The following is a 14,033-nucleotide window of genomic DNA, read 5'->3' as shown; positions in this document are numbered from 1 at the left end:
CATACTGTCCAGATGAAGAGTCTCAATCCAGCATTTTTCCCTCCACAGATGCTGCTTCACCAGTTGAGTTCCTCCAGCAGTTTGTTTTTTGCTCCAGTTTTCAGTACCTGCATTCTCTTATGTTTCCATTTTAACACTGATGGTAGGACTAGGGACTGAATAGGGTAACAGTCAACATTGATGACCTGAGGGTAGGGTTGTTTCATTATCTTTGTAGTTCTAAAACTGGGCCTATCCAGCCCCAGACTCAGGTCTCACTATTTACCAAATGACCCTCACCACTGTGGAAGGTTTAAAACCTGAAAGTTTTGTTGACAGTCCACCATGTCTGCCATTTTTCTCATTTTCTGAGAAACTGGCTTCTCATCTTGATCACTGTGAGCGATTCTCTGTGTTTGTGCCATTGCTGCATTCAGTGTTTTTTCCCCTGTCAACATATTATGCACTCAAATTATTTAACACTTCCAACTAACTTGTTTTGCCACATTATTTCCTTTGAAACTTTCATAGCAATCAGAAATGATGTAAGATTGTTTGAAAGAATTTAGTAAAGTATTTTCAATCTAAAGTGTCGTTCTTTAAAGACAGATAGTGTTGAATTTTGCAACTGATTCTATTGTACAAGATTCAAATAATCTAGGTTAGTGATGTGTACTAGAATGATAGTTTAGTTAGAAACTAATACTCTACACCACACTCCAAATGCTAATCTAGAATGCCAAAGCAAAGAAAGAATGGTCCAAACTAAGTGCTCCTGAGTCTGGGGTTGAGTGGGATCCAGGATCAGCCATGATGGAATGGCAGAGCAGACTCGATGGGCTGAATGGCCTAATTCTGCTCCTATGTCTTATGGGTTTTACTATCAGAAAACTGATTTGAATGGAGGGTGCTTCAAAGCAGTAAGTCATCCAGTTAATTTTTCAATGCAACCTAAATCACTGAGATATGTTTCAGCTTAAAAAAATGGTGCATTTGGTGAGTTCATTATGCCAAAGATGTCATTTTTGGCTGCATGTAGATATAATAAAGGAAATTGTGCCCTTAGCGGCAGTTTCTGAATCAAACAAATTATAGGGGCTAAGTAATACTTGGGGTTTCCCACATTTATATTCCAGAAAAGCTGCTTGAAATTGGTAGAATTCTTTACCAGATGCATACAGAAAATCACATCAATGTGGGAGACTGTTCCTAGCCTGTGCAATTTTTACTCCATTCATTCTTTTGGTTAACTGTGACTAGGTTCAAGGAAAATATACTCGTCCTCTATATTTTATCTATGCACTAATTATTCTGTTTGATATCTCTTCAGGAAAATCTAAAAACAAAGATGACAAATGCATGTTTCTCTTGTATATTGAGGCCAACTCTATAAGTAATAGTAAAGGACGGAGGAACATGAGTTCTGAAGAAGTTTCTGGTGATTCATCTTCCATGGAGTTTACACTTAAAGATCTTTATGCAATTCAAGAGATTCAGGCTGAAGAAAATCTTCTCAAGTTATTTGTTAAGTATGTTGATTCTTACATCTTTAATTGCCTTTCAGAATAATTGCACAATTTTAAAGATATACATTTATATTTTGTTTTGCAGTTCATTATGTCCTGCCATATATGGTCATGAGGTGAGTGTGTCAGTATAGTTTTTAAAAAGTCACAACTTTATCCCCTGTTCAAACATATTTAATTCAGCATTTTTAATACAACTTAAACAACAGATAAATAATTATTTCATTATTTGTAGCTTGTCAAAGCAGGATTAGTATTAGCACTCTTTGGAGGCTGCCAAAAATATGTGGATGATAAAAATCGTATTCCTGTTCGAGGTGATCCTCATGTGCTGATAGTTGGTGATCCTGGACTTGGAAAAAGCCAACTCTTACAGGCAAGTATTAAAGTACAGGTATCTCCTTTAGAAGCAAAACTTGACCATTATCAGACTTGCATAAATAATTTCCTTAAAACAAAATATCTTCAACATTTTTTATTCTTGAGTTGTGGACTAAGGCACAGCAGCTGGAGAGTCAGCTGCCATCTGATACTGGTTCCATATCAATATCAAATATCTTTAGAGGCTGAATGTATTTTTAAGATGAGGATGTCTAACTGATTTTTCTCAAACTGATATCTTACAACTAAAAATTTCAGCCAGAATGGATGTCAGCAAATGAGAGCAGGACTACGATAGTATCTTTTTTTTTTTTTTTTTTGCTGAATGTGTTTCTTGTTCTTTAATCCCACCACTGAATTCTACATTGCTGTGTCTGCTAATACTATTGCACTGTAGAAAACCTAAGTTTTCATGCTGTTCAATTTAGTTTGTTTTCATTGGACCATTGGATAAAGTTCAGTATACAAATGAGACATGCTGATTCCAAAGCAGGTTATAATGGGCAAACTAAGTGCACTGTTAGGAAAAAAGATTCCTGGATTTTTTTTGTCTCTGCATTATCAACCTCACTTATGAAACAAAGCACATTTAAGCAATTTGATACCCATTATGATTTGTGCCACAAGAGATTCTGATGAACGGTCTTGCCTCTAAGCATCAACTGTTCATTTCCCACCATAGATCTTTTTTTTTCTTTTTTTTAATACTTTATTTTAAAAATTTTCAAAAAAAAAGAAATCAACAAGAACGTACCAGCTCAGACATGTATAAAAATGAAATAAACAAAAAAAAAGACATAACATTAGAGGGATGCCTATTGTGCAAAATGCTCAAAAATACTAAACATTAAATCTCAAATGAGGGCCGTGAGAAATCAGCTGGTGAGAAATTGCTCATCCGCCCCCGGCCTCGTCCAGGTAGGTAAGAAATGAATCCCAGATAGCTGAAAATTTTTAATTGAATTGGTTCTCAAGAACCTAAGTTTCTCCATCTGTATGACTGAGACCATATCAGCCATCCATCTGCGAAATGAAGGGGGAGAAGGTGATTTCCATTCCCTCAAGATAAGTCTTTTGGCAACAATCATCCCTGGCATCAGAGACTGTTGTATGGCTGTGGGGAAACAAATAGTAGATTGCGAGCAGCCACATATAGCGAGACCAGCTTTCAAGGGGAATGATCTTTTATAGGCCTTTGAGTACCAGTCAAATATTTTGGACCAAAATCCAGTCAATAATGGGCAAAACCAAAAGGTGTGTGACAACGTGGCTTCCATCCCTTGGCATCTATCACACATTGGCGAGGCAGGAGGGTAAATCCTGTGCAATCTAACTTTAGAGTAATGGAGACGGTGGACAACTTTAAACTGGATCAGTTGGTGTCTGCTGTTAACAGGGCAAGCCTGTATCATAGACAAACACTTCTACCAGGCAGCTTCAGATAATTCAATGCCCAACTCCTCTCTCCAGGCGTCTCTAATCTTTGCAGTAAACGCTACAGTGCAATTATCAAACAAAAGTACGAACTTAGAAACGAGATGCCTGGAGTCAGGAGGGTTCTTTAAAATATCAAAAAACATATGTTTCCCTGGAAGGATTTAAAAATTACATATCTTAGATTGAATGTAGTGTCCAATTTGTAAGTAATGAAAAAAGTGCAAATGAGGCAGCTCAAATTTCTCTTTCAGCAGACTAAATGTTGCAAACCGTCCCTCTATGTATAGGTCTTCAATAGAATTCACTCCATAGATCTGCAAGACCTGCTGAATTCCTCCAGCACTTTTTATGTATTGCATATGAATTGCACCCTTTATTATAGATAAAATATTGATGAAGTAACTTCATATATGTTGATTCCTCATGCAGTAGTATTTCAGAATAATTTAATGGTCTTTTTTCATTGGTGAAATACACAGCTGTGCCTGGTAAATGGCTGAAAATGGTTAAATAGATATGTTATAATTTGAATGCCATTCTTGTAGGTTATATCATTAAAATCAAGGACCTGTTGTAGATGTTAAAAAATAAATCTGTATTTATATACCTTAAATTTATTTTGTTCTGTTTAGTCAGATGTTCCCTGTAGGATAGTTGAGCATTTTATGTGATTTATTTAGTTGAGAGTGGCCACATGGCTAAGTAGTTAAAGCATTGGACTAGCGACCTGAAGGTCGTGAGTTCGAGCCCAGCCAAGGAAACGTGTTGTGTCCTTGAGCAAGGCACTTAATCGCACATTGCTCTGCGACGACACTGGTCCCAAGCTGTATGGGTCCTAATGCCGTTCCCTTGGACAACATCGGTGTCGTGGAGAGGGGAGACTTGCAGCATGGGCAACTGCTGTTCTTCCATACAACCTCGCCCAGGCCTGCGCCCTGGAGAGTGAAAACTTTCCAGGCGTAGATCCATGGTCTCACAAGACTAACGGATGCCTTTAAAAAATTTAGTTGAGAATACTTTTTAAAAATAGTGTACTGTGAAATATTAAAAGCTTAATAAGTACTAAGATTTAATACCTGTGAGCAAGTTTGCTCTCTTGATTTTACTGACTATTGACTGCGTAACTGTGGTGTTAATTTAGCACTGTATGCTAAGCTACAGTTTCTACTTGAATACCTACTCTAATTTTATTCTTAGGCAGTATGCAATATTGCCCCACGGGGAGTATATGTCTGTGGCAACACCACCACCACTTCAGGCCTTACTGTCACTTTGTCTCGGGACAGTGGATCAGGAGATTTTGCATTAGAAGCAGGGGCTCTTGTACTTGGCGATCAAGGTAATTCACAAATTAGATATTGATAATATTGTAAAACTTGGGTATTACAATACAACTGCAAGTTCATTGAATGTATTTCTCATCCCAGTACATAGTTGAGTGTTTAAGAATTGTAAAATTAATTTAGTCTAATTCATCAGTCTGTGAGATGCTGTCTGTTAATAATTGCCAGTTATTTAAATGAAACAGGAAACTAGGTGCAATGTGCTAAGAACGGTAGATTTCAAATAGAATTCTTGGTAGTATTTCAAATACAAGAAAATCTGCAGATGCTGGAAATCCGAGCAACAGACAAAAAATGCTGGAGGAACTCAGCAGTCCAGGCAGCATTTATGGAAAAGAGTAAACAGTTAATATTTTGGGCTGGGGAAAAAGATGAGAAGTCAGAGCAAGAAGGTGGGGGGGAGGGGAGGAGGAAGTACAGGGTGGTAGATGATGAGTGAAACCGGGAGGGGGAGAGGAGTGAAGTAAAGAGCTGGAAAGTTGATTAGTGAAAGCGATGAAGGGCTGGAGAAGGAGGAATCTGATAGGAGAGGGTAGAAGACCATGGAAGAAAGAGAAGGAGGAAGAGCACCAGAGGGAGGTGATAGGCAGGTTAGAAGATAAGATGAGAAAATGAAACCGGAATGGGGGAATGGTGAAGAGGGCGGGGGGAGCATTTACTGGAAGTTTGAGAAATTGATGTTCATGCCATCAGGTTGGAGGCTACCCAGATGGAATACAAGGTGTTGTTTCTCCAACCTGAGTGTAGCCTCATCACGGCGGCAGGGGAAGCCATGGACTGACTTGCTGAGGAATGCCGACTTGGCCAGTTCCATCGTGGGTGCAACCCTCCACAGCATGGAGGATGTCTTCAAAGGACAGTTCCTGAAGAAGGCAGCATCCATCATCAAGGACCCTCACCCTCCGGGACATATATTCATTACACCCATCAGGGAGGTAGCATAGGAACTGGAGAGCCACACTCAGCATTTTAGAACAGCCTTTTCTCCTTCACCATCAGATTTCTGAACAGTCCATTAGCCCATGACACGACCTTACTATTTCTCTTTTGCACTATAAATTTATTGTAACTTGAAGTAATTTTTTTCTTCCACTCCACTATTGCCACAAAACAACAAATTTCGCAACATACTGTATGAACGTTAGAATAAACCTGATCCTGATTTTGTTCTATGTAATAACATTACAAAGCTGTGTTGTTGCTTTTTCATTCCCTGCCCCATCTCATAGTCACAAAGTAAATACAACCAAGAAACACACACAAAACGCTGGAGGAACTCAGCAGGCCAGGTGGCATCTATGGAAAAGAGTAAACAACTGATGCTTTGGGCCGAGACTCTTCATCAGGACTGGAAAAAGATGAGAAGTCAGAGCAAGAATGAGGGGGGAGGGAAGGAAGAAGTGGAAGGTGGTATGTGATAAGTGAAACTGAGAGGGAGTGAGGGGTGAAGGGCAGACATGCAAACTGTACACAGCACCAGAGATCTAGGTGCTTGAAGGTGTGAGACAGCAGCTCCACCTGCTGAGTTACTGCACTACCTTTCCAGTGTTGTTTTTCTTTGGATTTTCTCCTAGACTTCACTGTTTCTCCACTGCCAATGCCCTCAGATTTTTACTGCCAACTTCCTGGCACCCAACCTCTTTTCCTTTTCTATGGACTGTCGCTTGACCCCAACAGCTCTACAATCCTTCCCCCCCCACCCGCGCTACCTTCACTTTATGCTGAGACAGCAGTCCTAAAGAGAAACTTCTGTTTCAACTTCCTGATTTAGAGGAATCTCTATTGCACATGACGTCATCACAAATAAAGGGCTATTCCAACTGAATGCCCTTGTATTGAATTAACATGTTGCTTAGGGTTCACTGCAATTTCAATGCCAGTACTCAAAAACAAAAATGCTCTTAACATGTGCAACAAATGTGGCTGGAAGTTAACATATTAAATTTCTGATGCATAATTGCACACAGTAATGCAGAAAAGTATCATATAAGAGTAGGCAAAAGAAAAAAAATCACAATTCCTTCTGAAGATCCCATTCAGTGGAACCCCTTCCCCAGCTCTTTGTTGGGTACCATACTGCTCAACTTGTTCACCTGCTCAATATGCCTGCCTCCTGAAGGTGGCAGGTTGAAAATCTGGCTGAGAAGCCACAACAACAGCCTCTCATTCAGTGTCAGCAAGGCCAAGGAGTTAATTATTGACTATGGGATGAGAAAACTGAAGTTCCATAAGTCAGTCCTCATTGAGAGATCAGAGGTGGACAAGGTCAGAAACTTTCAATTCCTCAGTGTTAACACTTCAGAGGATCTGTCCTGGGTTCTACATGTAAGTGTCATTACAAAGAAGGCATTGCAATACCTGTACTTTCTCAGAAGTTTGTGAAGATTTGGTATGTCATCTAAAACTTCTATAGATGTGTGGTGGAGAGTATACTGACTGGTTACTTCACGGCTGAGTATGGAAACACCGATGCCCTTGAACAGAAAAGCCAACAAAAAGTAGTGGATAAGGCCCAGTTTATCATGGGTAAAGCCCTCCCCATCATTGAGCACATCTTACGTGGACCACTGTCACAAGAAAGCAGCATCCATCATCAAAGACCCCACCATCCAGGGCATGAACTTCTCGATGCTGCCTTTAGGAAGGAGGCACAGGAGCCTCAAGGCCCACACCGCTAAGTTGAGGAACGGTTATCACTCCTCAACCATCAGGCTTTTGAACCCGAGGGGATAACTTCAGTTAATTTCACTTACTCCATCACTGAACTGTTCCCACAATCTATAGACTCTTTTTCAAGGACTCTTCATCTCATGTTATTCAAATTTATTGCTTATTTATTTATTATTACAGGTTGAGTATCCCTTATCCAAAATTCCAAATTCAAAAATTTTTTGAGTGGCTGACAGCTTTACAAATGAAAAATTCCACAAGGTGCTAGGAAGGTTCCCATGTGATGCACAAGTCTCTACACCACAAACATTTCTGAGAAGTGACCGCACATACGTAATGAACAGAAATTAATAAAAAGGAAAAATACTGCATAAAGTGAAAAATGAAATCGATCGTGCATTGAAAGAATGAATTCATCAGCATCAGACTAAACATATGCCGCTTAATGGTATGCTGATCATGAAACAAGCAAACTGAAAATTGAAGGCAATTGTGAGTATTCAGCATGCTGGTTACAGAAATTAAGAAAAGGCAAGGCATCAAATTTAAAATATTAAAAAATTTTTAAAGATAAAGCATCTGCTGATGACGAAGCAGCAGAGAAATTTATTGATGTTTGTGAAGAGCATTACTGATGAAAATCTAACTTCAGATCAAGTATGTAATACTGATTGTTTTTATACCTTACATAAAACCTAAAAAAAAGTAAAATACAAATGCAGTGTACTGTAACTTGTTAATCAAAACACAGCATCACAAGTGGAGACTGAAAGCCTGCCGTTGTTTGTTGTTGAACAGCTGATTCAGGTATTCTTCCAATGCTGCTGTGCTGCTTTTGTTACCCTGTGGACAATATATTTTTATTATATTAATAATATGAAATAATTTTTACTGTTAGGTACATATGTGTGATGAACAAGTGTAAGACAGTGACTGCTACCAGTAACACATAAAGTCAGAGTTGGAAATTATGCCAACCCCAAGCTATATATTTCATTATATATTCCAAAATCCAACTATATCCAAACACTGAACCACTTCCGGCGGCAAGCATTAGGGCTACTCAACCTGCACTATTGTTTTTTTTCTCTTTTTTTATTTGCACATCGGTGTTTGTCTTAGTGGGTGCAGTCTTTTATTGATTTTATTGGTTTTCTTTGTATTTACTATGAATGCTTGCAAGAAAATGAATCTCAGGGTTCTGTATGGTGACATATGTAGTTTGATAATAAATTTACACTTTGATCTTTGAGATGAGCTTGGTGAAGAAGCTGAGAAAAGTGTATGGGATACTTTTATTTTGGGGCAGAGAATACAAAATAAAGAAATCACATTTGCAAGTAACTATTTGTCCCTCTGTGCACAGCCACTGCCTTTTACTCTAAGGATGAATGCTGACCTCAAGTTCTGTTTGTGTGGTGTTTGACAATTCCTCTGTGACTGCATGGGTTTATTCTGGTTGCTTAATTTTCCACCTTCGTCCCAAAGTTGCATTGTCAGTACGTTAATTGGCGACTGTAAATTCCCACCACTGTGTAAGTGATTGGTATAGTGTATTGGAAATGGGGAGAATAAAAAAGAAATCATATAGAACGATTATGAAAGGGAGCATAAGCTTGGTCGGCTGAAGGACTGTTTCTGTGCTTGTTGACTTTAATTTGGTGAAAAGTTCTGTGTTTCGACAAGACATTGGAAACACTACAGAATGAATTTATCTGGGATAAAGTTTATAAGTAAAGATTGAAGGAATGGTGAGATTATTTTCCTAAAGGCAGGAAAAGGTGAGGAGAAAACAGCCATTCAAATTTGAGGATCCATTTCTGGTTTTGCTATTTCATCATTGTTGGATATTTCTGCACCTTTCATCTTCCTAATAAAGGTGGCAAAATAAAGGGAAAATTAAGAAACTATTCCATGAATTAAGATCTGTAAAATAGAACTTCCACCCTCTCCCCTCTTCCCTTCCCTCACCTTCATAGCTTTCCCATTGCCTCTCTTGTGTTCCTTACCCTCTTCCCTGTATTGCATGGTTCAACGCCATCTCCTATTGGATTCTTTCTTCTTCAGCTCTTTACCTCTTCCCATCCACCGCCTCAGTTTTTCACATCATACATTCCATCCACTCACACACATTCTCACTCACTTGGTCTCATCTATCACCAGCCAGCTGGTATTCCTCCTCCTTCCCTTGCCTTATTCTGGCTTCTACCACCCCCAAACTTTCTTTCTAGTGCTGATGAAGGATCTCACCCCAAAATGTCGACTGTTTATTCCCATCCGTAGTTGCTGCTGCCTGCAATATCGATTTCCTCCAGCATTATCCGTATGTTGCTCAAGATTTCCAGCACCTCCAGACCTTCTTGTGTCTGTATTATTGTAGGGTTATCAGTTTGCCAGAAGCTACAAGTATTATTCAATCATTTTGGTATAATTAAAATTTCTTCTGTTAGGTTATTTTACTAAATTTTCTCTGTCACATTTCAGGGATTTGCTGTATTGATGAATTTGATAAAATGGGAAACCAACATCAGGCCTTACTGGAAGCCATGGAGCAACAAAGTATTAGTCTAGCTAAAGCTGGAATTGTTTGCAATTTACCAGCCAGAACTTCAATCCTTGCAGCTGCAAATCCAGTAGGAGGTCACTACAGTAAAGCTAAAACAGTGTCTGAGAATTTGAAGTAAGTTCTGCTTATGTGTCGGGCAGCCCTTCCATTATTCCATAATATATAATACTGTATATGTAATCTATATCATTTTGTCTTGTATAATAGTTCTATTTCTCCTTACAAATTTCTTATCACTTTTCCTTAAGCCTTATTAATTAGAGGGAACTAAATTTAGGGTCTTGAAGTTTCAAATAGTAAAATTTTGTTGTATTTTTGAGGAAAAATTGCTTCCTGAGGATAACTATATGATTTTTTTTGTGTAGATTAATACTAAGCATGGCAGTCAGTGTGAATCATATACTGCATTTTTGGTAAGAAATTATAGACAAATAACAATGGTGTTTCATATCTACAGTACATTTTTATATTTAATATTGTAGAATGGGAAGTGCCCTTCTTTCAAGGTTTGATTTGGTATTTATTCTGCTTGATACTCCAAATGAAGATCACGACAACCTTATCTCGGAACATGTGATGGCTTTGCATGCTGGGAAGAATGCAGTCTTCAGCGGCGCCACAATATCACGTCAAAGCACACAAGATTTAAATGGTTCATTTCTTGAAAATGCATCAGATAGACCTTTATCTGACAGATTAAAGGTAGGACACATGCAGAAATAATGAAACTATTAATATTTATTGATATCTAATTATATAATAATCATGATTAAGGCAGCACCTAACCAGCATTGGAATTAAAGTATTAAATTCTTAACAGCCAATAACCCAAACCTGAAATTGTAATGGAATTGCTAAAATTTCAAAATTTAGAATCAAAAAATTTCTGGGATAATGTACATTACATTGGGTGAGGATGTATCCTTTCACTGTTGGTGTCTGGATATAAATTTTTATCAAGTTTAGAGTGTGGAGGCACAACAAAATCTTTTCATAATTAGTACATTTGTACCTTTCACCAGGTGTGTGGATAAGATATATAAGATTCATAGTTGAGCTTCATAATGTATTTCGAAGAATGATGTTTAGGTTGATAACGGATAACGGACAGAATAAAGGATGATTTTTCTGCACTTATACGTAATTCATAGTTTTTAATGTCTGCTGTAGCTACGTGCCAAGAAGGCAGTACTGTTCCATGAGACCTGGACAATTGTCACTTAGTAAGAAATGGGAAACAATGTGGATTTAGAAATTAAGGATCCAGGTAATTGAGTACTGGCCCATAAAACTAAAATCTCATATTAATCTATTTTTGTGACTTTTATGATTGTCTAAGCTCCACTGAAGTAGCATTCTGTATTTGAAACAAGTATCTTTTTGGATAATTGAATACACATGTCTGTAAATTAATTTCCTGTCAGCAGCAATAAATGTGCAATAATGTAGCATTAGTGCATTTTACTGTCCCAACAGAATTGAATTTCAGAAACTGAATAATCTTCTGCGTCTACTTAAGCATATACACTCAGTGGCCACTTCTAGGTGCATGTCTACACCTGCTCATTAATGCAGATATCTAATCAGCCAATCATGTGTCAGCAACTCAATGTATAAAAGATATGTTCAAGAGGTTCAGTTGTTGTTCAGACCCAAACATCAGAATAGGAAAGAAGTATGATCTAAGTGACTTTGTCCATGGAATGATTGTTGGTGCCAGGTGGGGTGGTTTGAGTATCTCAAAAACTGCTGATCTGCTGGGACTTTCACACACAACAGCCCTTAGGGATTACAGAGAATGATGCGAAAAACAAAAAAAAAATCCACTGAGTTGCAGTTCTATGGGTGAAAATGTCTTGTTAATGAGAGAATTCAGAGGAGAATGGCCAGACTGGTTCAGGCTGACAGGAAGGCAACAGTAGCTCAGTTAACCACATGTTACAATAGTGGTGTGCAGAGGAGCATCTCTGAAAACACAGCATATCAAATCTTGAAGTGGGTGGGCTAAGAATACAAACTTAGTGGCTACTTTATTAGGTACATCCTGTTGACTGGGGGTGTCATTTTCCATAATTAATTGTAAACATCTAATGTCTATTACCTTCACAGTATAACATTCTGTTTGTGTTTGAAAGGTTTCCTCTGGAGAAAATTTTGATCCTATACCTCATCAGTTACTAAGAAAATATGTAGGATATGCGCGTCATTATGTTTGTCCAAAGTTATCAGCTGAAGCAGCTCAAGTACTGCAAGAGTTTTACCTAGAGTTGAGAAGACAAAATCAAGGCCCAGATAGTACTCCAATTACCACAAGACAGCTGGAGTCTCTTATAAGGCTCACAGAGGTAAATATGCATGTCTTTTCAAAAGCTAAAACATTCTTTGGTGCCTGGAAGGATGAGTTCAGTGGGAAGTTTTCAATGGGCCAACAGATTTTTTTTCCCTTAAGAGTGCCTGAAACTACAAATTCTCTTGTGTATGTGTTGTACAAGACTTACTTCTTACCAGTAGACAAAACCATACACTCTGCTTTTAGACTAAGGGCTGTGAAGAAGAGGCATGATCAAGGTAAGTGGGGACCCTCAAAATTGTAGAGGGTGGGTGTCATATTTAGTTATGTGGGATAATGGATCAAGCAGTTGGGTTTGGGGGGGGGGGGGTCATTAATCAAGAGTCATTCTGAGCATTATATTTTTAATTTTAAGAGTAAACCCAACCGAAAGCTGTTTTTCAGCACCAGATTCTCTGACAGATCCTCTTTTTACTTATGCCAAAGCATGTCTCTCATTATCTGGGCAAAGTTGTTTCTTCAGATGTAGCCCATGTATATACGTGCAATTGAAATTCATAGAGGTTTCCTACTTCTATAAGAAGTTAAGATACAGGAGCAGAATTAGGCTATTTGGCCCATCAAGTAGGCTCTACCATTCTATAATGTCTGATTTGTTATCCTTCGCAACCCCATTATCTGGCCTTTTCCTTGTAACCTTTGACTCCCTTACTAACCAAGAACCTATCAACCTCTGCTTTAAATATGCCCAATGACTTGTCCTTCAAAGCAGTCTGTAGCAGTGAAATTGATAGATTCGCAACCCTCTGGTTCAAGAAATTCTTCCTCATCTCTTCTAAAAGGATGTCTTTCTATTCTGCGGCTGTGTTCATTGCTGTTAGACTCCTCTGTAAAGAAAACATCCTCTGCACGTCCACTCTAGACTTTTCAATATTCAATAGGTTTCAATAAAATCACCCTGCCCCCATTCTTCTAAACTCTAGCGAGTACAGGCCCGGAGCTAACAAATGCACTTCGTATGTTAAATCTTACATTCCCAGGAACATTCTCATGAAATTTCTCTGGGCCCTCACCAATGCGAGCACATCTTTTCTTAGATAAGGGGCCTAAACTGCTCATAATATTCCAAATGCAGTCTGTCCAATGCCTTATAAAGCCTCAGCATTACATCCTTGCTCTTGTATTCTAATCCTCTCAAAATACATGCTAACGTTGCATTTACCTTCTTTACCACTGACTTAACCTTTAAGTTAACCTTTAGGGAATCCTGCATGAGGACTTCCAAGTCCCCTTACAGCTCTGATTTCTGAGTTTGCTTCCTATTTAGGAAATAATATATACCTTTGTTCCTTCAACTGAAGTGCATGACTATACACTTCCCTACACTGTTCTCTGTCTGCCACTTCTTTGTCTATTCTCCTAATCTTAGTCCTTCTGCAGACTCCATGCTTTCTCAACAATACCTGCTCTTCCATTTATCTTTTATCGTCCTGAAACTTGGCCATAATTCCATCAATTCTGTCATCCAAATCATTGTCATATAATGTAAAAGAAGCTGTCCCAGTACAACACCTGTGGAAAACCACTTGTCACTTGCATCCAACCAGAAAAGGCCTTCTTTATTCCCACTTTTTGCTTCCCACAGTCAGCTACTAACGGACTCCAACATCTTTCCAACCCTAAAGTCAGGGTTATTGGCTTATAATTTCCTATTTTTTCCCCCCTCCTTCCTTAAAGAGTGGATAGCTTGTGATAGCTTTTCAGGTGTCAAATGCACAAAAGACTTGAGAGGAAAATTGTGGGCTTTGCAATTCATGGAGTAAGTTCTTAATTTTAATCGA

The 14,033-nt window shown here is 38.5% G+C and overlaps 1 protein-coding gene across 4 annotated transcripts in view; it reads left to right on the top strand.

The window, feature by feature from the left end:
- Positions 1-14,033, top strand: part of mcm8 (minichromosome maintenance 8 homologous recombination repair factor) — a 35,251-nt gene that overhangs the window by 13,713 nt on the left and 7,505 nt on the right. For all 4 annotated transcript variants that reach the window (XM_072265541.1, XM_072265542.1, XM_072265540.1 and 1 more), the window contains exons 9-15: positions 1,310-1,508; positions 1,591-1,621; positions 1,741-1,885; positions 4,525-4,662; positions 9,821-10,016; positions 10,385-10,604; positions 12,038-12,247. In XM_072265541.1, the coding sequence (XP_072121642.1) occupies positions 1,310-1,508; positions 1,591-1,621; positions 1,741-1,885; positions 4,525-4,662; positions 9,821-10,016; positions 10,385-10,604; positions 12,038-12,247 (1,139 nt within the window). The remainder of the gene's footprint in view (positions 1-1,309; positions 1,509-1,590; positions 1,622-1,740; positions 1,886-4,524; positions 4,663-9,820; positions 10,017-10,384; positions 10,605-12,037; positions 12,248-14,033) is intronic.

The sequence above is a fragment of the Mobula birostris genome, chromosome 8 (genome assembly GCF_030028105.1).
Source record: "Mobula birostris isolate sMobBir1 chromosome 8, sMobBir1.hap1, whole genome shotgun sequence".
Classification (NCBI taxonomy): Eukaryota; Metazoa; Chordata; class Chondrichthyes; order Myliobatiformes; family Myliobatidae; genus Mobula; species Mobula birostris.
Note: the sequence above shows the minus strand (reverse complement) of the source record. Positions and strands in the feature narration are given on the sequence as shown.